Raw genomic sequence first — 24,781 nt, 5'->3', positions numbered from 1 at the left:
GCGGGGAGCCCAGGGCAGGATTAGGCTGTCATATGACACTATGGGCCAGGCAGTTGTGAAGCTTCCTGTATCCTGGGCAGAGACACCAGCGTTACAGAAAGTGGATGGTCGCCTTTGCTGGGTTTAAGCAGCCCCCTTCCTGGAGCTGTTGTGGGTAGGTGGGGACTCTCTGGGAGAGACGACACACTCAGGAAAACAAGGGAGGGGAGCAGGGGGAAAAACAACAACAGGGTGAGAGAGAGAGAGAGAGAGAAAAAAAAACATGTCTTCATCGTTACTGAAGGAGGTGGGAGAGCTGGACATCAACACAGAGAACTGCAAAAGTTTTCTCCTGGTAGATGAGAATGAAACATTACAGGTACAATTTAAATTGAGAATTGTAACAGGGTTTAATTGGGAGGTGGGAGGGTGTAATTGACAGGAGCCTTTGGTCGATTTCACTGCGGTTATGAGGAAGATACATTTGTTACAATAACAATGTAACAAGCGGCCACAATGTAACAACCTTCCTGTTTCCATCCACACTTTGTATTCATTTTGGGGGAATGCGCCACATTTACGATGTTTCCCACGCCCCAAACGCACGTAAAATTGGTCCCAAATAAAAACTGCGACACATGTCCAACCGCCCCCCCCCCCCCCCCCTTCCATTTCCTGGAAAGAGATTTTTTTTAACATTAAATCTGCCTTCGTCCTTTTTATTCTGGTCATTTGTCACCGTACCTGTTTGTGTGGGAGCTTTCTGTGCGCGAATTTAGCCGCTTACATCGCAGCAGTGACTGATTTACAGGCCACAGTGGAAGGCGCTATGTAAATTCACTCCCCTGTGCTGTCTGAAAGGAGCCGTTTTTAGGGGCAAGGTGCAATGTTCCTTTTTTTAAAAAGTGTTGTAGGTTATTTCACAGGGTAATTATGGATGGGTTTACACCCATAGAATGTATAAGTCGCCATAATGTGGGGATCTGTGAGCAAATGCACGGGGTTCCTTATTGACCCGTGGGGTGGCAGTGGTTAGCGCTGCTGCCTCACGGCGCTGAGGTCCCCGGTTCGATCCCGGCCCTGGGTCACTGTCCGTGTGGAGTTTGCACATTCTCCCCGTGTCTGCGTGGGTTTCACCCCCACAACCCAAAGATGTGCAGGATAGGTGGATTGGCCACGCTAAATTGCCCCCAATCGATTTTAAGAACAGAATCGAGATGGGTGCTCCCAGTGCAGTACTGAGGGGAGTGCTGCTCTGTCACCAGACACCGTCTTTAGATGGGACGTTACCCGTCTGCCCCCCCCCCCCTCTTGAATTGGGCGACCAACATGTCGAGGAGGAGCTGGGGAGTCCTCCCAGCTTGGGAAACAATGTTTACCCCACGACCTGATCTGCCCATTTGTCACATTGCTGTGGGAGCTTGCAGTGCATAAACTGACTGGCGTGTCTCTGTACATTACATCATCCGCTGTGTTCCTAAAGTGTTAAGTCTGGGATTCACTTTGAGAAGTTGTGGAATGTGCAGTATAAATGCAAGCCCACCCCGGTACTTACCCCAACACCAGTTAACTGCCTTTACGAAGCTGCCAATATGGATGAAGCGAGCCGTCCTCGACCCAATCCAACCTGGGCTGAATTTGCAGGATTCACGCTCAGTTCTTCTGTGGTCACAGCCCCAGGAGTCTAGTGACGATGGTGCCATTGGTCCCATCTAATCAGGAACCTCCCCCCCCCATTGGCTAATCTCCAAAAGGTGAGGGGATCGGAGCAGAGTCTCGGACCCACTCATTCTGAGGCCCTGACAGCAGACGGTGGAAAATGTGGGAAGCGGAGTATCCCGAGGATTGTAAAGGAGCGAGTACAAATGTGCTCGTCTCTGTATTCCCCCTTCCTGGGGCAGTTGAGTTTCCCACATCTGTTTCCTTTGTTTACGGGATGTGGACATCGATGGACTCGGCTGGCATTTATTACCCATCCCGAATTGCATCTTCCACCACCACCTTGAACCCACCGTGTGGTGTGGGTGCACCCACCGTGCTGTTAGGGAGGGGAGTTCCGGGATTTTGCCCCCCCCCCCCGCGACAGTGAAGGAACGGCCGATAAGGAACGGCTGATATATTTCCAAGTCGGGATGGTGAGTGACTCAAAGGGGCAGCTCCAGGTGGTGGGGTTCCCAGGTACCTGCCGTCTCGGTCTTGCTGATGGTAGAGATCCCGGGTCTGGAAGGTGCTGTTGAGGGAGGAGTTGCTGCTGTGCTAAGGAGATGGAACTGAGCCCTAACATCCCCGGTTAAGCAGCCTGAACTGCTGTTCTAACTGCGGGATATAATTCTGCCGCCAATTGATGCCCCTGCTAGCGAGGGGCAATTAAATGAGATTCTTCAGCAGCGGCGATGCCCAGGGACAGAATCTGTAGCAACATGGTAATGACACCCGTGTAGGGGACATATGTTGGACGTAAGTCATGCATGAAGTAAATCATTGTAAGTGCAGACTCGCAATTGGAAGTAAATGCTGCTCTTGTTGGATTGCCCCAGGGCCTGGACGTTGATGGGGATTTTTTGCTCCATTGCCTGTCTGTTTTCCACGGATATGTTCCCACGCTGCGTGCCTCTGGGGAGGGTGCACATGGATTCCAGGGGAAGGTTTCTGACCCACTGTGACTGACGGGCTGGAGAGTGTGAAGTTCGTGAAAGAACATTTATTAATTTGTGAAGGGATCACTAGAATTTGGGGGTGGACAGTGACTGATTTGAGGGCTGACAGGCAGCTTGGGATCTGAAGGAGGCCAATTCAGCCCCTCTGCCAATCGGTGAGATCCTGTCTCATCTATGACCTAATTCCGTACGCCCACCTTTGCCCCATGTCCCTCGATACGCATGGATAACCAAAACCCAACAAACTGCTTCAAAATCAACAACAGTCGGAGCATCACTAACCATTTAAGGAAAGAAGTTCCAAAATTCTGACCACCCTTTGAGTTTTTAAACAATTCATCTATGGGGTGTGGACATCACTGGCTATTTATTGCCCATCCTTAATTGCCCCCTTAAAAGGGCCATCACCTTTATTATTATAATCTTTATTATTGTCACAAGTAGGCTTACATTAACACTGCGATGATGTTACTGTGAAAATCCCCTCGTCGCCACATTCCGGCGCCTGTTCGGGTCACAGAAGGAGAATTCAGAATGTCCAATTCACCTAACAAGCACGTCTTTCGTGGGAGGAAACCGGAGCACCCGGAGGAAACCCACGCAGCACCGTGCTGTCCGGGAGGAAGTTCCAGGATTTTGACAGCGTGTTCCCATATGTCTGCTGCCTTTGGTAGGGGCCGTGGATTTGGAAGGTGCTGTGTTGGTGAGTTGCTGCTGTGCATCCTGTAGACGGTACACACGGCTGCCACTGTGGGTCAGTGGTGGAGGGAGTGAATGTTGCAAATGCAAATTGCTTATTGTCACAAGTAGGCTTCAAGTGAAGTTACTGTGAAAAGCCCCTAGTCGCCACATTGCGGTGCCTGTCCGGGGAGGCTGGTACGGGAATTGAACCGTGCTGCTGGCCTGCTTGGTCTGCTTTCAAGGCCAGCGATTTAGCCCTGTGCTAAACAGCCCCTGAAGGTGTAGAAGGTGATGGATGGGGTGCCAATCAAGCGGTGCTGCTTTGCCCTGGATGGTGTCGAGCTTCTTGAGTGTTGTTGGAGCTGCGCTCATCCAGGGAAGTGTGTGCGTGTGCGTGTGTGTAGGAATGTTCCCTAACCTTACCCCTGAAAAGGGCTGGCTCTAATTGTTCTACTGTGACCCATATCTGAGACCCCCCCCCCCCCCCCCCCCCAAAACCAGCGGGAAATAGTTGGCGATCTATACTTTGCGCACAGCAAGATCCCACAGGCAACAATGCCGTAGAGAGCAGAAAATTTGATTTTGGTGATGGTGTCTTTTTAAAGTTAAATGTTGACCAGGGTTATTGGGAGGAGGTGGGGGTGGGGAGGGGAGGGGGGGGGGGAAGAGGGGGTGTGTGGTGGTGGCCCGGGGGGGGGGGGGGGGGGGGGGGGTGGCGGTGATGACTGGCAGGGAGAAACTGCTCTGCTCTCCTCCGAAGTGGTACTCTGGGACTTTACGCCCAGGGGGTATGTCAGCCTGGATTTTTGTGCCGGTCCCTAAGCTTGAACTTTCTAACGATGTGCTTCATTCTTTGGAAGGTGATGGAAGAGGAAAGTTTCCTGGAGAGGCTGGGGATTCCCAGCAACAAGGCCGTGAAAGTCCTTTCCATTTTCGGCAATACGGGGGATGGGAAATCTCACACTTTAAACGCCACCTTCTTCAACGGCCACGAGGTATTCCGCACCTCGGAAACCCAGGACTCCTGCACCGTGGGGGTGTGGGCTGCCTTCGACCCCTCGCTGTCCCTCATCCTCCTGGACACGGAGGGCCTGCTGGGGGCCACCAGCAAGCAGAACCAGCGGATGAGGTTGCTGCTGAAGGTGCTGGCAGTCTCCGACATGGTGGTGTACCGGACTCGGGCCGAGCGGCTACACAACGACCTCTTCCGGTTCCTGGGCAACGCCTCCCAGGCCTACCTCAAACACTTCACCAGCGAGCTGAAGGCCATGTCCGACCGCTGCGGCCTGGAGGTGCCCCTGTCCAGCCTGGGGCCTGCACTGCTCGTCTTTCACGAGACCTCCAACACCAAGCTGCTGGGCTGTGGTGAGTGCTGCTGGGCGGCGGTGAGTGCTGCTGTGAGTGCTGCTGGGCTGCTGGGCTGCTGTGAGTGCTGCTGGGCTACTGTGAGGGCTGCTGGGCGGCGGTGAGTGCTGCTGGGCTGCGGTGAGTGCTGCTGGGCTGCGGTGAGTGCTGCTGGGCTGCGGTGAGTGCTGCTGGGCTGCGGTGAGTGCTGCTGGGCTGCGGTGAGTGCTGCTGGGCTGCGGTGAGGGCTGCGGTGAGTGCTGCTGGGCTGCGGTGAGTGCTGCTGGGCTGCGGTGAGTGCTGCTGGGCTGCGGTGAGTGCTGCTGGGCTACTGTGAGTGCTGCTGGGCTGTGGTGAGTGCTGCTGGGCTGCGGTGAGTGCTGCTGAGCGGCGGTGAGTGCTGCTGGGCTGCTGGGCTGCGGTGAGTGCTGCTGAGCGGCTGTGAGTGCTGCCGGGGTGCTGGGCTGCTGGGCTGCGGTGAGTGCTGCTGGGCTGCTGGGCTGCGGTGAGTGCTGCTGGGCTGCGGTGAGTGCTGCTGAGCGGCTGTGAGTGCTGCTGGGCTGCTGAGCGGCGGTGAGTGCTGCTGGGCTGCGGTGAGTGCTGCTGGGCGGCTGTGAGTGCTGCTGGGCTACTGTGAGGGCTGCTGGGCTACTGTGAGGGCTGCTGGGCTGCGGTGAGTGCTGCTGGGCTGCGGTGAGTGCAGCTGGGCTGCGGTGAGTGCTGCTGGGCGGCTGTGAGTGCTGCTGGGCGGCTGGGCTGTGGTGAGTGCTGCTGGGCGGCTGTGAGTGCTGCTGGGCGGCGGTGAGTGCTGCTGGGCGGCTGTGAGTGCTGCTGGGCTGCTGGGCTGCGGTGAGTGCTGCTGGGCGGCTGTGAGTGCTGCTGGGCGGCTGTGAGTGCTGCTGGGCGGCTGTGAGTGCTGCTGGGCGGCTGTGAGTGCTGCTGGGCTGCTGGGCTGCGGTGAGTGCTGCTGGGCGGCTGTGAGTGCTGCTGGGCGGCTGTGAGTGCTGCTGGGCTGCTGGGCGGCTGGGCTGCTGGGCGGCGGTGAGTGCTGCTGGGCTGCTGTGAGTGCTGCTGGGCTGCGGTGAGTGCTGCTGGGCTGCGGTGAGTGCTGCTGGGCGGCTGTGAGTGCTGCTGGGCGGCTGTGAGTGCTGCTGGGCGGCTGTGAGTGCTGCTGGGCTGCGGTGAGTGCTGCTGGGCTGCGGTGAGTGCTGCTGGGTGGCTGTGAGTGCTGCTGGGCTGCGGTGAGTGCTGCTGGGCTGCGGTGAGTGCTGCTGGGTGGCTGTGAGTGCTGCTGGGCGGCTGGGCTGCGGTGAGTGCTGCTGGGCAGCTGTGAGTGCTGCTGGGCTACTGTGAGGGCTGCTGGGCGGCTGTGAGTGCTGCTGGGCTACTGTGAGGGCTGCTGGGCTACTGTGAGGGCTGCTGGGCTGCGGTGAGTGCTGCTGGGCTGCGGTGAGTGCTGCTGGGCTGCGGTGAGTGCTGCTGGGCTGCTGGGCTGCGGTGAGTGCTGCTGGCTGCTGGGCTGTGGTGAGTGCTGCTGGGCTGCTGGGCTGTGGTGAGTGCTGCTGGGCGGCTGTGAGTGCTGCTGGGCTGCTGTGAGTGCTGCTGGGCTGCTGTGAGTGCTGCTGGGCTGCTGTGAGTGCTGCTGGGCTGCGGTGAGTGCTGCTGGGCTGTGGTGAGTGCTGCTGGGCGGCTGTGAGTGCTGCTGGGCTGCTGGGCTGTGGTGAGTGCTGCTGGGCTGCTGTGAGTGCTGCTGGGCTGCGGTGAGTGCTGCTGGGCTGTGGTGAGTGCTGCTGGGCGGCTGTGAGTGCTGCTGGGCTGCTGTGAGTGCTGCTGGGCTGCGGTGAGTGCTGCTGGGCGGCTGTGAGTGCTGCTGGGCGGCTGTGAGTGCTGCTGGGCGGCGGTGAGTGCTGCTGGGCTGTGGTGAGTGCTGCTGGGCGGCTGGGCTGCGGTGAGTGCTGCTGGGCTGCGGTGAGTGCTGCTGGGCGGCGGTGAGTGCTGCTGGGCGGCTGTGAGTGCTGCTGGAGTGTGGGGGGGGGGGGGGGGTTGTCTTGACCTGACGGGGATGGGGGAAAAGGTCATGGGGTTGACCCTGACCTGTGAGGTCGTAAATCCAGCCCAGGTGACCAGCGGAGTGTAATGGTGGGTAGAGTTTCTTTTTTTTTTTATTTAGAGTACCCAATTCATTTTTTCCAATTAAGGGGCAATTTAGCGTGGCCAATCCACCTACCCTGCATACCTTTGGGTTGTGGGGGTGAAACCCATGCAGACACAGGGAGAATGTGCAAACTCCACACAGACAGTGACCCGGGGTCGGGACCCGGAACCTGGGACCTCAGTGCTGTGAGGCAGCAGTGCTAACCACTGCGCCACCCATTGGCTCGATCCAGGATGCTTATTGATTCCCAGTTTGACACTAACTCTCGCTTCAGGGCTGGTGGTTGATAAGATTATTCCTCTGATAGCTGGGACACGGAGAGGTTGGTGTTGTCACTGGATCAGGTAGCCCAGAAGGCCCCAGGTTAACGCTCCGGGGGACACGGGTTCAAATCCCACCCCGTGGAATTCAAATTCGATGAATAAAATCTGGGATTGAAAGTTGGTTTCAGTAACGGCGACCGTGACAACCATCACCAATTGTCCGTAAAATCCCATCTGATTCACTAATGTCTCCCTTTAGGGAAGGAAATCTGTTGTACTTAACTGGTCTGGCCTACACGTGACTCCAGACCCACAGCGATGTTATAGAACAGTACAGGCCCTTCGGCCCACGATGTTGTGCCGACCATTTATCCCAATCTAAGATCAACCTAACCTACACCCCTTCAATTTACTGCTGTCCATGTGCCTGTCTAAGAGTCACTTAAATGTCCCTAATGACTCTGACTCCACAACCTCTGCTGGCAGTGCATTCCACAAACCCACCGCTCTCTGGGTAAAGAACCGACCTCTGACATCTTCCCTCCAATCACCTTAAAATGATGTCCCCTCTTGACTGCCATTTCCGGCCTGGGGAAAAGTCTCTGGTTATCCACTCTATCCATGCCTCTCATCACCTTGTACACCTCTATCAAGTCACCTCTCTGCCTTCTTCGCTCCAGTGAGCAAAGCCCCGAGCTCCCTCAACCTTTCTTCATAAAGGGCAGCACGGTGGCCTAGTGGTTAGCACAACCGCCCCACGGCGCTGAGGTCCCAGGTTCGATCCCAGCTCTGGATCACTGTCCGTGTGGAGTTTGCACATTCTCCCCGTGTCTGCGTGGGTTTCGCTCCCACAATCCAAAAATGTGCAGAGTAGGTGGATTGGCCACGCTAAATTGCCCCTTAATTGGAAAAAAAAAATAATTGGCTAATCTAAATTTATAAAAAAATAAATAAAATAAAACCTTTTCTTCATAAGACATGTTGTCGACTCTTAACCACCTCTCCAAAATGGGCCCGAGCATCACAATCGGTGGTCGGTCAGCACCGTTGGGGTTGAGCAATAAGTCCTGACCCCACCAGGGGTGCCCTGTGAATGAATTTTAAAAAACCTATAATGTACAAAATCACATGGACGCCGGGTTTAGCTGCTGTGTTGACCTTCTCCCCCCCTCCCCCCCTCGCAGACTCCCGGACCCCAGGAGGTGCCGAGCAACTGCTCCAGAAGAGGTTCCACCAGTTGAGTTTGAGCACCGAAGCCTTCAACTCGGTCGAGTACGTGGGCACCAGGACCACCCTGCCACCCACCAACTTCAGTGGGTTTTTGGAGGTGGTGTGCAGGCGGGCAAGCAACACGTCCACCCGCTCTCGGAGGCCGCCCGCTATCGTCTACAACGTATTGAAGGTAACGCGGGTGGGGAGGGGTTGCGTCGAGGGCGACCGATGGGTCCGCTTTACCTGAGCCAATGTGCGCACGATGGGCTGAATGGTCTGCTGTGCTTGGGGGATGGGGGGGTGTGGGGGGGGGGTGTGGGGAGGGGGAGGTGGTGGTGGGGGGGTGTGGGTGGGGGTGTGTGGGGTGGGGGGGGTGGTGGGGGGGGTTGTCGGGGAGGGGGAGGCGGGGGAGGTGGTGGGGTGGGGATGTGGGGGGGTGTGGGGAGGGGGAGGTGGGGGTGTGGGGAGGTGGGGAGGGTGTGGGGAGGGGGAGGTGGTGGGGTGGGGGTGTGGGGAGGTGGGGAGTGTGTGAGGAGATGGGGAGGGTGTGAGGAGGTGGGGGTGGGGGAGGTGGGGGGGTGGGAGATGGGGGGGTGGGACACTCACTTAAACATGATAATCTGGGCACTATTCTTTGCGGGATCGTGCTGTGCGGTGGTTGGCTGCAGCGTTTCCTACGTACAACAGCGACTGGACGTCAAGGAAAGTAAATGCTTCATTGGCTCCGAAGCGGAGGATGTGCAAGGCGCCATAAGAATGAATGTTCTCTCTCTTTGTGACTCCCCGCGTGTGTGGTTTCTTTTCAATCCAGGCTCTGAGTATGAGGTTTAACGGGGAGATTACGGACGATCGAATTACGACCAGCTCGTTCTTCCCCGATGAATACTTCAGCTGCTCCAACGTCTGTCTGAGCTGTGGGTGAGCGACAGTCCTAGAGTGCGCGGCTGGGAGGAGGGGGTGGAGGGGGCTCTGTTCTTTCCTTCGCTCCCCCGCCTTCTGAGCTTTCCGCGCTCCAGCAATGGAGCAAAAGTCGCGGGCAAAACCTTGGACAAGCTCCGGGTCACATTGCGCACCTCGTGTGTCCCCCCCCCCCCGATCAGAGACATGGCAGCTCCCCAGCCATTCAGCGTCAACCTCCTGACCAATCATCACCCTTTTCTCCGATGAGTATAAATTGAGATTGTTTGAAATTTGGCATTCTGCCATTTGTTCTGATGGGTGCAAGGTGAAAAACTTTGACAGCATGTCCCAATTCTGTTTTCTTCCCAATTACGGGCCAATTTAATGTGGCCAATCCGCTTACTCTGCACATCTTTTGGGTTGTGGGGGTAAAACCCACGCAGACACGGGCCGAAGGTGCAAACCCGGGTCCCTGGCGCTGCGAGGCAGCCGTGCTAACCACTGCGCCACCGTGCCACCCTAATAAATGTATTCACACTGAAGTTTCACTTGTCACCTCACACCAGAGCAAAATAAAAGTAAGCGTTCCCATTAACGCTTGAGATTTCCCCGCCGATAATCTCCGAGTTCTCCCTAACACAGGTGAAAATCCCCCCACCATCTTCTCCAATCCTTCTCCCAATTATTTTAAAATCTCAGCCCCCTGGTTAATGACCTGTCTGCTGAGGGAATCATGTCCTCCCTGTCCACTCTATCCTGGCCCCATCAGAATTTGCTACACCTCAATTAAATCTCCCTTCCGCCTCCTTGTTTCCGTGTAGACGACCCAAAGCCACCACTCCATTCCTCATCGCTCACTCAGGTCTGGAAAATACCCACGTAACCCGCCCCTGCTCTACGTCAAGCTGACAGTGAACCAGAGGCCTGTGTTGCGGTAAATGAGGTGCAGAGAGTAACCAGGAGGGGAAATGTTACTGTTCCGTTTTTTTTTAATTGTTGAAGGGCTCGCTGTACAAAGAATATGAACCACTTGAAGGATAATGTCGCTCACACTGCAAAGAGCCGATGTCGATACACCCATCAGTACAACAACAAGGTTCTGATCTGCCGGGTAAGGCGTCTCCCAATGGCGTTTCATAGAATCATCACGCAGAAGGAGGCCATTCAGCCCATCGATTCTGTACTGACCCTCTGAAAGAGCACCCTACCCAGGCCTGCTCCCCCATGACCTCACCTAACCCGCACATCTTTGGGACTTGTGGGAGGAAACCGGAGCACCCGGAGGAAACCCACGCAGACACGGGGAGAACGTGCGGACTCCGCACAGACAGTGACCCAAGCCGGGAATCGAACCCGGGACCCCGGCTAGGTGAGGCAGCAGTGCTAACCACTGCGCTGCCCTTTTAACAGACAGACAGTTCTGTTTCCTCATTTCTTCCTGGATACCAGGCATCACTGGGCGAGGCCTCCATTTATTGCCCATCCCTTTTTTTTTTTAAATTTAGCGTACCCAATTATTTTTTGCCAATTTAAGGGGCAATTTAGCATGGCCAATCCACCTACCCGGCACATCTTTGGGTTGTGGGGGTGAAACCCACGCAGACACGGGGAGAATGTGCAAACTCCACACGGACAGTGACCCAGGGCCGGGATTCGAACCCGGGTCCTCAGCGCCGTAGGCAGCAATGCTAACCACTGTGCCACCGTGCTGCCCTTTATTGCCCATCCCTAATTGCCCCGGAGAAGGTGATGGTGAGCTGTCTTCTTGAACCCGCTGCAGGCCCTGTGATGTAGATACACTCACTGTGCTGATGGAATCATAGAATCCCTACATTACAGAGGGCCATTCGGCCCATCGAAGCTGCACCAGCCCTCCGAAAGACAACCCTACCTGAGCCCCATTCCCTACCCGATCCCCGTAACCCCACCGAACCGTTGGACACTAAGCGGCAATTCAGCACGGCCAATCCATCATAACCTGCACGTCTCTTAGAATGTGGGAGGAAACCGGAGCACCCGGAGGAAACCCGCGCAGACGCGGGGAGAACGTGCAGACTCCGCAGAGAGACACCCGAGGTCGGAATTGAACCCGGGTCCCTGGTGCTGTGAGGCAGCAGTGCTAACCACTGTGCCACCCACAGAGGGAGTTTGACCCAGTGTCAATAGAGGAATGGCCGATATATTTCCAGGTCAGGGTGGCGTGTTGCCAGCAGCGAGGCGGTGGAAGCAAATGTACTTTCCAATCCTCCATCAGTTTCTACAACACAATTCTGCTCGTCGGACATTACAATCAAGGGGGAGCTGATGGCAAAATGGAGTTGTGACCACATGATTTTATTGAATGGTGGAGCAGGCTTGGAAGGGCTGAATGGCCTATTGCTCAACCCCTAATGTATGGAGTATAAGGGAAGGAGGGAGGGGGAAGAGGAGGCAGCGCTGAAGTCTGAAGCTACCTTCTGATCTGATCCAGGTGTGCTACGAGCGTGGCCTGGAGGTGGCTGTCAATCCCAAAACCTCCGCATCAACGGACAGCAAGTGGTTTGGATTAGCAACGTACGCCTGGTCAGGGTGAGTGAAATGAAAAATGAAAATGAAAATCGCTTATTGTCACGAGTAGGCTTCAAATGAAGTTACTGTGAAAAGCCCCTAGTTGCCACATTCCGGCGCCTGTTCGGGGAGGCTGGTACGGGAATTGAACCCGCTGCTGCTGGCCTGCCTTGGTCTGCTTTCAAAGCCAGCGATTTAGCCCAGTGTGCTAAACCAGTCCCCGTGCTGTCGTCGGTGTGAAGGTGGAGTCAGCTGTGCAGAGAGAGGTGGAGAGCGGGTTTCCCGGCCGAATAGCTGCCTGTTATACCCACGGAAGAGACGGCGCCCCAGTTCCTTTCCCATCCAGCTGGAGAAACTACCCTGTCCTCGAGATTTCCCGATGAGTTCTTCCCGAATTTTGAATCCCCTGCCCCTCTCCTGTCCAGCCTTCCTTCCTGTGCGACGCGGTGGGAGTGCCGCACTGTCGGGGGCATCACCTCCCGGAGGAAACGTTAAACCGAGGGTCCCTTTTGGGTGACGGACTCCTTGGCGACTATTTTGTGCGGTGCCTGGTGCCCTGTTCAAAGGTTAACCCTCAATCACAACCCTCAAATAAAATAATCTTTATCACAAAGGGATTTGTGGGATCTTTCTGTGCATACTTTGTTCTGTTTCCCACGGCAGTGACTGCACCTAAATGTGCTCTGTCGACTATAAAACACTTTGGAACGTTACATGGTCCAAGGCCCTATCCAAATGCAGGCCCATCCTTCCTTTCATCATTGTAAGCTAATGAACTCCATATAATAATAATAATAATCGCTTATTGTCACAAGTCGGCTTCAATGAAGTTTCTGTGAAATGCCTCTAGTCGCCACATTCCGGCGCCTGTTCGGGGAGGCTGGTGCGGGAATTGAACCCGCGCTGCTGGCCTCGTTCTGCATTACAAGCCAGCTGTTTAGCCCACTGTGCTAAACCAGCCCCTACTCCAACTCTCACGTCCCCAGGGAAGCTGCAGACGCTGGAAATCCTCGCCCCCCCCCCCCACCCCCCACCCTCCCGTCTTCCCGTTGTCCCACGGATCTTCCAAAACCCAGTCGGCGTCCCTCATCGTCATCGTCCGTCCCTGACTCCGTTTCTCTGCCGCCCAAGCTCGGTCCGATCTTTACCATGGCTAACGTCGGGGTGCTTTCCCTGTCCTTGAATTCCTGAAAAATATTAAAGGAAAATGGGAAATATTTGGCCTGATGTGTCTTCATTTGCTACTTAGGTATGTCCTGGAATGTTCGACCTGTGGCATTATTTACCGTAGCAGACAGCACTGGATTGGAAACCAGGATCCGGAAGGGTCAGTCGTACGTCCCGAGTTAAGACACGTGTGGCTCGGGGTGAGTTTGCTACACGACGTTTTGGGTTATTGCCCAACGTGGGGGGGGGGGGGGTCCTCTGGGAGCCGAAGATTTAATCTTCAGGAGATAACTGGGAGGAGAGAAAATCTCCCAATGTTTACTCGTGAGAAAAATATTGAGGATCGAGTGCGTGGGGGTATTGATTTATACGGGGACGGGGGCGGTACCGATGAAGAGTGACATGTCTTGGGGGGAGTGGGGGGCAGGGCCGTTGGCCGTGGGAGGTCATCTGGTCACCCCCCCCCCCCAAAATAAATTAATCCAATCAGATGATACGGATTGGCAAAAGTGACACGAGGACAAAAAACTCCTTTTGCAGTGGGCGACGAGGATTTGGGATGCACTGTCTGAGAGTGTGGTGGCGACAAATTCAATCGAGGGACATTGGGGAGCCAGGCTCACGGGGGTGGGGCGAATGGGGGTGGGGGCGGAGGGGCCTGTGAGGAAACAAATCCAGGTGGGAAAACACTTCATTGCCCTCAGCCCAACATTAAACACAAATCTCAGTTCTAAGTCGAGACGCAAACAATATGGCACCGAATGTCCCTGACCGTCCCAACGCCTGGGGCCTGTACATCCTGCCATTGTTGACAGATGTCGGCTCTCTCTCTCTCTCTCTCTCTTCCCCCACCCCCCCTGCCGTGTCATCGTCCCTCTCATCACGGTACAGTGGGTGAGTTAACAAGGCTGGGACTGGGTCCCACAGCCAGTGAGGTGAGTGAGTGAGAGAGACACGGCTTGTAAACAGCTTTGCTGCCTCGGGGCCATCTGTCAGGGGCTGTATCCTGGATGCTGATGGCTTCTGACAGGCTGTAGGCAGCAGAGCAGTCAGAGGAGCAAGAGAATCGCCTGAACAAGTGTCTAACTGTCTGTGAACAACCCGAGGAGACCAGAAGGTGACAAACGTGTTCACATGGGAGTTGGGTGACAGGCATGGACCAGGCATTAAACTATCCGTACTGAAATTATTTTAAAAAATAAATTTAGAGAACCCAATTTTTAAATTTTGTTTTTTCCAATTAAGGGGCAATTTAGCATGGCCAATCCACCTACCCTGCACATCTTTGGGTTGTGGGGGCGAAACCCACGCAGACACGGGGAGAATGTGCAAACTCCACACGGACAGTGACCCAGAGCTGGGATCGAACCTGGGACTTCAGCGTTGTAACCACTGCGCCACTGTGCTGCCCTATCTGTACTGAAATTGTGATGCTGATTTACCCCCTTATTTTTCTTTTGCTCTACCTTTTTAGTTTTTCTCTCTCTCTCTCTGCTCGCTCTCTCTCTCTGCTCGCTCTCTCTGCTCGCGCTCTCTCTCTCTGCTCGCGCTCTCTCTCTGCTCGCGCTCTCTCTCTCTGCTCGCGCTCTCTCTCTCTGCTCGCTCTCTCTCTCTGCTCGCTCTCTCTCTCTGCTCGCGCTCTCTCTCTCTGCTCGCTCTCTCTCTCTCTGCTCGCCCTCTCTCTCTCTGCTCGCCCTCTCTCTCTCTGCTCGCGCTCTCTCTCTCTGCTCGCGCTCTCTCTCTCTGCTCGCGCTCTCTCTCTCTGCTCGCTCTCTCTCTCTCTCTGCTCGCTCTCTCTCTCTACTCGCGCTCTCTCTCTCTCTGCTCGCTCTCTCTCTCTCTGCTCGCTCTCTCTCTCTGCTCGCTCTCTCTCTCTCTGCTCGCGCTCTCTCTCTCTGCTCGCGCTCTCTCTCTCTGCTCGCGCTCTCTCTCTCTGCTCTCTCTCTCTCTCTGCTCGCTCTTTCTCTCTCTCTGCTCTCTCTCTCTCTCTCTCTCTCTCTGCTCGCTCTCTCTCTCTCTCTGCTCGCTCTCTCTCTCTGCTCGCGCTCTCTCTCTCTGCTCGCGCTCTCTCTCTCTGCTCGCGCTCTCTCTCTCTGCTCGCTCTCTCTCTCTCTCTGCTCGCTCTCTCTCTCTGCTCGCGCTCTCTCTCTCTGCTCGCGCTCTCTCTCTCTGCTCGCGCTCTCTCTCTCTGCTCGCGCTCTCTCTCTCTGCTCGCTCTCTCTCTCTCTCTGCTCTCTCTCTCTCTCTGCTTGCTCTCTCTCTCTGTTCGCTCTCTCTCTCTGTGTTCGCTCTCTCTCTGTGCTCGCTCTCTCCTCTCTCTGCTCGCTCTCTCTCTGCTCTCTCTCTCTCTCTGCTCGCTCTCTCTCTGCTCGCTCTCTCTGCTCGCTCTCTCTCTCTGCTCGCGCTCTCTCTCTCTGCTCGCGCTCTCTCTCTCTGCTCGCGCTCTCTCTCTCTGCTCGCGCTCTCTCTCTCTGCTCACGCTCTCTCTCTCTGCTCGCGCTCTGTCTCTCTGCTCGTGCTCTGTCTCTTTTGCTATTTCTCTCTGTCTCACTGGTGCTCTTGTCTCTCACGTGAGCGCTCTTGTGTCTCGCGCTCACACGTCGCTGTCGTCTCGTGCACTGTTGTGTCTCGCGCTCTCTTGTGTCTTGCACGCGCTGTTGTCTTGCGGGCACACTATTGTCTCGCACGCGCGCTCGTGTCTCTCGTGTGTCCTGTTGTCTCGTGCGCTTCTGTCTCGCGTGCTCTTGTTACTCGTGCGCGCTCTTGTTACTCGTGCGCGCTCTTGTTACTCGTGCGCGCTCTTGTTACTCGTGCGCGCTCTTGTTACTTGTGCGCGCTCTTGTTACTTGTGCACGCTCTTGTTACTAGCGCGCGCTCTTGTGTCTCGCACTCGCGCGTGTGCTGTTGTCTCGTGCGCTGTGTCTCGCGCGCACGCTGTTGTCTCGTGCGCTCTTGTGTCTCCATCCCTTGGTCAAAAAGATAAAAGATGCGGGCGAATGATAATGGGGAACATGAGAGATTTAATGAGGTGCAAGTTAATTGCTGTAATTTTTTAGCCTCTGTAACCCACAGCGGATCGCCAGCCCGTATTGAGGTCAGCGATCCGCAGGGGGGAAAACCCCGGGATGGGAAAGGTGAACGTGATTTCTCAGCTGGCGTTCCTGTCTTGGGGGAGTGGGTTTTTTACAGGAATATGTTCGGTACAGCAAGTGGTAAACGATGATTCCCACGTGGATTTATTGTGTCGCAAGGCTACGGGTTCAATTCCCTCCCCATTCCAGCTGGTGCTCCCGAGGGAACGCTGCGCTGTCGGAGGTGCCGTCTTGAGGATGAGACGTTGAAGCCGGGCCCCCCTTGGGTGGGTGTGGAAAGGATCGCACAACAGAACTGGGGAGTTCACTCTGCTGTTGTGCCCCAGTCAACATCACTTCAAAACAAATTGTGTCTCGTGCATGGGATTGTGCTGTGCACCAATTGGCTACATTACAACAGTGACTGTATGTTGAAAAGTACTTTAGATGTAAAGCGTTTGGATACTCTGTGCCTGTGAAAGACATGAAGGAAATGCCGATCTCTGTTTGTGTATTTCAGAATGAGGCCTTCTTGAAGGATAATAGCAATGGAACTCAGAGAGTATTGGATGGTGTCAACTTTGCGATCCAGTCGGTTACCGATTACAGTAGAGGCCCAACCAAGGCGATCACAGCCTGGTTAACAGATCAGGTGGCTCCGGAATACTGGAGGCCCAATTCACAGATCACCGTGAGTTAACCTTTTTCTTTTATGCAAAAGAACTTCTTCCCTTACTTGTCATTAACTGGGCGACTCCAACGTTGGATCAGAAGGGATGGAAAAGCAAAATCGGTGTCCCTGTCGTGGAAGTGAAAGGTGAGCGGGTTGCAGTTCCCTCTCGGAGAATTCAACACCAAATCCTGGCCGACACTCCCACTGCAGTGCCGAGGGAGCGCCGCACTGTCAGAGGGTCAGTGCCGAGGGAGTGCCGCACTGTCAGAGGGTCAGTACTGAGGGAGTGCTGCACTGTCAGAGGGTCAGTACTGAGGGAGTGCCGCACTGTCAGAGGGTCAGTACTGAGGGAGGGCCGCACTGTCAGAGGGTCAGTACTGAGGGAGTGCTGCACTGTCAGAGGGTCAGTACTGAGGGAGTGCCGCACTGTCAGAGGGTCAGTACTGAGGGAGTGCTGCACTGTCAGAGGGTCAGTACTGAGGGAGGGCCGCACTGTCAGAGGGTCAGTACTGAGGGAGTGCTGCACTGTCAGAGGGTCAGTACTGAGGGAGTGCCGCACTGTCAGAGGGTCAGTACTGAGGGAGTGCTGCAGTGTCAGAGGGTCAGTACTGAGGGAGTGCCGCACTGTCAGAGGGTCAGTACTGAGGGAGTGCTGCACTGTCAGAGGGTCAGTACTGAGGGAGTGCCGCACTGTCAGAGGGTCAGTACTGAGGGAGTGCTGCACTGTCAGAGGGTCAGTACTGAGGGAGTGCCGCACTGTCAGAGGGTCAGTACTGAGGGAGTGCTGCACTGTCAGAGGGTCAGTACTGAGGGAGTGCCGCACTGTCAGAGGGTCAGTACTGAGGGAGTGCCGCACTGTCAGAGGGTCAGTACTGAGGGAGTGCCGCACTGTCAGAGGGTCAGTACTGAGGGAGTGCTGCACTGTCAGAGGGTCAGTACTGAGGGAGAGGCACACTGTGAGAGGGTCAGTACTGAGGGAGTGCTGCACTGTCAGAGGGTCAGTACTGAGGGAGTGCCGCACTGTGAGAGGGTCAGTACTGAGGGAGTGCTGCACCGTCAGAGGGTCAGTACTGAGGGAGTGCCGCACTGTCAGAGGGTCAGTACTGAGGGAGTGCCGCACTGTCAGAGGGTCAGTACTGAGGGAGTGCCGCACTGTCAGAGGGTCAGTGAGGGAGCGCCCGCACTGCTAGAGGGTCAGTACTGAGGGAGTGCTGCACTGTCAGAGGGTCAGTGAGGGAGTGCCGCACTGTCAGAGGGTCAGTACTGAGGGAGTTCCGCACTGTCAGAGGGTCAGTACTGAGGGAGTGCCGCACTGTCAGAGGGTCAGTACTGAGGGAGCACGCACTGTCAGAGGGCCTGCTACCCTGAGGGCGTGCCCTGCACTGTCAGAGGGTCAGTACTGAGGGAGAGCTGCACTGTCAGAGGGTCAGTACTGAGGGAGTGCCGCACTGTCAGAGGGTCAGTACTGAGAGAGTGCTGCACTGTCAGAGGGTCAGTACTGAGGGAGTGCCGCACTGTCAGAGGGTCAGTACTGAGGGAGTGCTGCACTGTCAGAGGGTCAGTACGGAGGGAGTGCCGCACTGTCAGAGGGTCAGTACTGAGGGAGCACCGCACTGTCAGAGGGTCAGTGCTGAGGGAGTGCCGCACTGTCAGAGGGTCAGTACTGAGGGCGTGCTGCACTGTCAGAGGGTCAGCACTGCGGAAGTGCTGCACTGTCAGAGGGTCAGTACTGAGGGAGCCCCGCACTGTCAGAGGGTCAGTACTGAGGGAGTGCCGCACTGTCAGAGGGTCAGTACTGAGGGAGTGCTGCACTGTCAGAGGGTCAGTACTGAGGGAGCGCTGCACTGTCAGAGGGTCAGTACTGAGGGAGTGCTGCACTGTCAGAGGGTCAGTACTGGGTGGGAGGGTTGGGTGGGGATGGGGGGGTGGTGTGTGGGTGGGGGGAGGGTGGGGTGAGATGTGGGTTAGGGGGTGGGTGATGTGTGGGTGGGGGGGGGCATTCTCTCTGGTGAATATTTTTCCCTCGATCAACATCTTTAAAACAGGTGGTGTGATTATTGTCATATTGCTTTTTGTCGGATCTTGCTGTACACAAATTCAAACATTGGGACATCCTGTGGTGCTATATGAATGCAAATCTTTTGTTCATTCTTTCCCTGGCAATAATGAAAAAGTCACACGGCTGCTGCAGTCAGATGTGAAAGCGGCTGGTGAAGAAACCGCCCCTCCCTCTCCAGGGGCAAGTACAGGTGGGCAATAGATGCCAGGTGTGCCCACATTGCCACTTGTGTTATTTACCCACTGCAACATCCTTCACTACTGCAGATTGGCCAAGGCTGGCGATGCCAGAGAACCACGACAACGTTCATTTCTATAGGGCCTCTAACATAGCCATCGGACAGAAGCGATTAGCAAACCAATCCTAACTCCGAACCACACGTTTGGACAGACTGCTAAAGGGGCGGGGTCTCGGGGAAGAGGGGTTGAAGGATTGGAATTCCAGAGAATGGGGAATGGGAAGGTGATGAAAATCGCAACTTCGTCCTTTACTGGTTCCAATGATTTGTTTTGTTTCGGCGAACCTGGCCGCCTTCCCCCAACATCGCCCCCTCTAGATCGCTGGCGGAATTGGTGTCGCATCCGGACATCCTCTGAAAGGGTCCCGTACCAGCCTCCCCGAACAGGCGCCGGAATGTGGCGACTAGGGGCTTTTCACAGTAACTTCATTTGAAGCCGACTCGTGACAATAAGCGATTTTCATTTCATTTTCATTTCAGTGGTTAGCACTGCTGCCTCACGGCGCTGAGGACCCGGGTTCGAATCCCGGCTCTGGGTCACTGTCCGTGAGGAGTTTGCACATTCTCCCCCTGTCTGCGTGGGTTTCGCCCCCACAACCCAAAGATGTGCAGGTTAGGTGGATTGGCCACGCTAAATTGCCCCTTAATTGGAAACAATAATTGGGTACGCTAAATTTATAATAATAAAATTTTTTTAAAAAATAAAGCGCTGCTGCCTCACGGCGCCGAGGTCCCAGGTTCGATTCCCGGCTTGGGTCACTGTCTGTGTGGAGTTTGCACATTCTCCCCGTGTCTGCGTGGGTTTCCTCCAGGTGCTCCGGTTTCCTCCCACAGTCCAAAGATGGGCAGGTTAGGTGGCTCAGACATGCTAAAGTGCCCCTTGGGGTCAGTCGGGTGGGGTTGTGGGGAATGGGCCTTGGGTGGGGTGTTCATTTCAGAGGGTCAGTGCAGACTCAATGGGCCGAATGGCCTCCGTCTGCACTGTCGGGATTCTATGGTGACGGAAGACCTGATTTTTTTTTAAAATTGTTGCCATTTTTACAGGAATGCCATCAGTGCAAGAAACCTTTTGAGGATGGAGAGCGTAAACATCACTGTCGCTCCTGTGGAGAGGGTTGTTGTGACGTCTGCTCCACCAAAACCATGTCTGTCCCGGAACGGGGATGGGGTAGCGCTGCTGTCAGAGTCTGTGACGATTGCTTCAGAACAGGTGGGAACAGCACAGGTAATAGTCACTGACTTCCTGTTTGTCTATGGTGCCTCATCCATTCCGTAGCTCATCACAGGATGGTCACATCATTCAGGGAGGCCATTCGGCCTCTTGTGTTTGTGCTGGTTCTCTGAATGGCGCAATCCACTTGCTGCCCCCCCCCCCGCCCCGCCCCATTGCTCCTTTTGTCAATGACCTTAAATCCGGGGGGCCCCTCGTTCTCGACCTTTCCACCAAAGGGAACAGTTTCTCCCCAGCCACTCTGTCCAGATCTCCCCCTCTCAACCCTCTTCTCCGAGGAAAAGATCTCCGATTCACCAATCTATCCACCTAACTGGAGACCCTCATGCCTGGAACAATTCGTGTGAGTCTTTCCCACGCCCTCTCGAATGCTGTACGGGCGGCACAGTGGTTAGCACTGTTGTTCAGAGTTCGATTCCCGGCTTGGGTCACTGTCTGCGCGGAGTCTGCACGTTCTCCCCGTGTCTGCGTGGGTTTCCTCCGGGTGCTCCGCTTTCCTCCCACAAGTCCCGAAAGACGTGCTGTTAGGTGAATTGGACATTCTGAATTCACCCTCCGTGTACCCGAACAGGCGCCAGAATGTGGCGACGAGGGGATTTTCACAGTAACTTCATTGCAGTGTTAATGTCAGCCTACTTGTGACAATAATAAAGATTATCATTATCAAGTGCAACGCCTAGAACTGCACACTGTCCTCCACTTGAAGCCGTAGAATTTACAGTGCAGAAGCAGGCCATTCGGCCCATCGAGTCTGCACCAAATCGAGTTGTTGTAACGGTTTTCGCGTAACCTTCTTGCTTTTGTGTTCAATGTCTCCATTAATAAAGTCCAGTATGCTCCTATTAACTGTGCTGTCAGCAAGTCCGGCCCCCTTCACTGACTTGTACACTAATACACCCAGGTCCCTCTGCATCTCCTTTAGAAATGATGCACGTTATCTTACATTGTCTCTCTACCAAATTGAATCACTCACATTGTGGTTACTGTTGGAAGATTGGAAAACCAGTTTGCACGCAGCAGTCTCCCACACACAGCACTGTGACAATGACCAATCGAGATTTTTCTTTTGTGTTGTGGGATGAATATTGACCAGGACTGGGACTGTCCGGGAATTGTAGCCCACCCGTGGGGGGGGTTGAACCCTTCCAGCCGCAGACTCTGGGGAGGGGGAGGCATCGGCTTAATACTGAGGGTTAACCACAAAGCGTCCTTTTGAAATTGTCCGAGGGGAGATTGACGCGTTGTAATGCTCTACTATTCAGTCCGATAAACACTTGAAAGCACAAAGTGTTGAACAGGATGTCGAAGTTGTTCAAACTGATCCAATCTGGCTGCCAGCTGCTCTGAAGAATGCAGCTGATGAACTGGACCTGATTCTAAATGTTCCCATTGATCAAGTGACCCAATCAATTGATTTGAGTTTAATGAGAAACTCCAGCATTAACGACTTGTCGCTGTTTAAACGCTGTGGCATGCAGCAAGATACCCAGCCTGTGACCATTGAGAGAAGTCTCGTTAACTCGTTCCTGGAGGTCAGGATCCGAGGGAACATTCTCCAAAGGAAAGTTGCCATCGAGCGGTTTGAGAATGAAACTGTTCGCTTATTTTGAAATTAATTTTTTTTCAATATAAATTAGTACCCAATTCTTTGTTTTCCCCAATTAAGGGGCAATTTAGCGCGGCCAATCCACCTAACCTGCACCTTTTTGGGTTGTGGGGGTGAGACCCACGCAGACACGGGGAGAATGTGCAAACTCCACAGGGACAGTGATCCGGGGCCAGGATCGAACCTGGGACCTCGGCACCTTCAGGCAACAGAGCTAACCGCTGTGCCACCGTGCTGCCCTTACAACAATGTTGTTGACTCTTAATGCATCTAGACAGATATATGAACGGGCGGGGAACAGAGGGAAGTAGATCCTTGGAAAATAAGCGACAGGTTTAGATAAAGGATCTGGATCGGCACAGGCTTAGAGGGCCGAAGGGCCTGTTCCTGTGCTGTAATTTTCTTTGTTCTTAATTGCCCCTCTGATACGGCCAGCAAGCTACTTGAAGGGGGCTCACCAACGCCCTGGCAAGGGAAATTAAGGAGGCGTAATAAGTGCTGGACGTGGGCAGCACGGTGGCGCAGTGGGTTAGCCCTGTTGCCTCACGGCACCGAGGTCCCAGGTTCGATCCCGGCTCTGGGTCACTGTCCGTGTGGAGTTTGCACATTCTCCCTGTGGCTGTGTGGGTTTCACCCCCACAACCCAAAGATGTGCAGAGTAGGTGGATTGGCCAGGCTAAATTGCCCCTTAATTGGAAAAAATTAATTGGGTACACTAAATGAAATAAATAAATAAAATAAAAAATGCTGGACGTGACGGTGAATAATCTTTGACCCAAGGATCATTTGATTTTGTCCATTTTGTTGATGTTGCAGGAAAGCAGCTGGAGGCAGCCAGGGAAGGCAGGGGGCTAATGGCTCGCAGGATTACCGAAGTGGCGCAGAGCACGCTGGATGCCATGACTTCAGCAGTCGAATATCCCCTCGGTAGGTACAGCCAACCTTGTTTGTCTGCCCCCCCCTCCCCCAAACTCGGAGTTATAAGCTGCACCCTAAGATGTGGGGAAATAGTTTTGCCAGAGAATTTGAGCCAATTGCAATATTTGCATATACGTTTATTTAAAAAAGTAAATTTAGAGTACCCAATTCTTTATTTTTCCAATTAAGGGGCAATTTAGCGTGGCCAATCCACCTACCCTGTACATCTTTGGGTTGTGGGGGAGAAACCCACACAGACACGGGGAGAATGTGCAAACTCCACACGGACAGTGACCCAGAGCCGGGATCAAACCCGGGACCTCAGCGCCGTGAGGCAGCAGTGCTAACCACTGCGCCACCATGCTGCCCTATATATTACATTTATTAAAGTTACTTTGTAAAACTTGTTCAAACATACTTCCCAGGTGCTTTACAGAAGCATTACAAATCATCACTGAGCTACTTAAGGCGTTATTAGATCAGATGACCCAAAATGTGGTCAATAAGGGAGCTTTTAAAGGGTCACTTTTAAGGAGAGAGAGAGAGGCGGAGAGATTTACGGGAGGGGATTCCAGAGCTGAGCGCCCAGGCAACCCAGGGCAGTGCCACCTATTTAAGGTCGTGACTGTGAAAGAGGCCAGAACTGGAGGAGCGCGGTGATCTTGTGAGTGTTGGGGCCCGGCAGGAGGTTACGGAGATGCGATGGGGAAAGACGGTGGAGGGGTTTGGAAACCAGGATGAGTCCTGATTGTTATGCCAGCTGTGTGTTTTTCTGCGTTTATGTCTGTCGAACAGGACTGTGATGCCTTCTATTGGTGAATAGCCTGCTCGCGTTCCTAGTCGCTGCTCGCCAAGTTGGCAGAGGCTGGTGCCCAGGGCAGTCGTTACCCAGTAAGGACGAGGAACGCGTTGTGAGAGGTGGCTAATGATGAGTGTTGTTTTGTTCTAATATTTTGCCGGTTGCTGTTTTGCCCAGGGATCGTCAAGGATGTGGCGAGGCCGGATTACTGGGTGCCAGACCACGAGCTCGTCAAGTGTCACCACTGTGAGAAGCCCTTCGCTGGGACGACGGCAAAACACCACTGCCGGGCCTGTGGCCTAGGCTTCTGCAGCCAGTGCTCCCCAGAGCTGAGGCCAGTACCCTCGCGGGGGTGGGACCATCCAGTCAGGGTCTGCGTGGACTGCAGCGAGAAGAAAGGGGAACTTTGAGGCCTAGCAGTGCTTCCAGCCTTACCACCGAAGATTCGCGCGTGTGTGTGTGAGAGAGACTTCCGGAACCACCTAAACGTTCTGAAGGCAGGAAGGGTTTCCGGGAAGGTTTCGCGAGCCCCTTTTCACCTTCCCCCTGCCGGTATAGCCACGCGGTAGCCGTGATTAAGCGCGGCCTGTTAGCTGCTGGGGTGGGGGCGGGGTTGATTCTGGTCAAAGCTCAGATGGGACAAGATGGCTGACTCCCAGGTACGGGTCTGAGATTGCCAACTCAAAAAGGGTGGATTCCTGGAGGTCGTGTCACGTGATTTACCACCCGTCGACCTGACCCCTTCCGCCGTTGACCACCCGACACGCGTCCGACCCCATGACTCTCCTGCCCCCCCCCCCCCCCCCCCCCACCCATCAGAAAACGAGCAGACAAACTCCCTCCTCGATTTGATCGATTCTCAATTTCGGGCAAACTGCCTTTTCCCACCCAACACCTTTTGGTGATTAATTTCTTTTTTCCTTTTTTTTAAAATTTAGAGTACCCAATTATTTTGTCCAATTAAGGGGCAATTTAGAGTGTTCAATCTACCTATCCAACACATCTTTGGGTTGTGGGGGGCGAAACCCACACAGACACGGGGAGAATGTGCAAACTCCACACGGACAGTGACCCAGGGCCGGGATTCGAACCCGGGTCCTCGGCGCCGTGAGGCAGCAGGGCTAACCCACTGCGCCACCGTGCTGCCCTACCTTTTGGTGATTAATTAAGTGAAAGAGCCCATCATCTTTATGATGCCGCATGAACTTCCTCCGAGGTCACCACTCCCGTGACCTGGAAGTTGATCTTCAACCCCTGGAGACCGCAGGGCCCCCACGTGGA

At 54.7% G+C, this 24,781-nt stretch overlaps 1 protein-coding gene across 5 annotated transcripts; it reads left to right on the top strand.

Moving 5' to 3' along the window:
* Window positions 1-24,536, top strand: si:ch211-11n16.2 (zinc finger FYVE domain-containing protein 1). 5 transcript variants are annotated; one of them, XM_038786033.1, is made up of 11 exons: window positions 1-358; window positions 4,178-4,682; window positions 8,264-8,481; window positions 9,103-9,209; window positions 10,194-10,302; window positions 11,662-11,759; window positions 13,030-13,105; window positions 16,497-16,667; window positions 19,991-20,171; window positions 22,591-22,710; window positions 23,678-24,536. In XM_038786033.1, the coding sequence occupies exons 1-11, from the start codon at window positions 263-265 to the stop codon at window positions 23,908-23,910; spliced, it is 1,914 nt and encodes a 637-aa protein (XP_038641961.1). In that variant the 5' UTR covers window positions 1-262; the 3' UTR covers window positions 23,911-24,536. The 5 variants fall into 5 exon arrangements, with proteins under 5 accessions (XP_038641961.1, XP_038641959.1, XP_038641957.1 ...); XM_038786031.1 differs by having other exon boundaries at window positions 4-358; window positions 12,988-13,105; window positions 19,991-20,156; XM_038786029.1 differs by having other exon boundaries at window positions 4-358; window positions 12,988-13,105; window positions 22,600-22,710.
* Window positions 24,537-24,781: the final 245 nt, after the last annotated feature.

The sequence above is a fragment of the Scyliorhinus canicula genome, chromosome 27 (genome assembly GCF_902713615.1).
Source record: "Scyliorhinus canicula chromosome 27, sScyCan1.1, whole genome shotgun sequence".
Taxonomy (NCBI): domain Eukaryota; kingdom Metazoa; phylum Chordata; class Chondrichthyes; order Carcharhiniformes; family Scyliorhinidae; genus Scyliorhinus; species Scyliorhinus canicula.
Note: the sequence above shows the minus strand (reverse complement) of the source record. Positions and strands in the feature narration are given on the sequence as shown.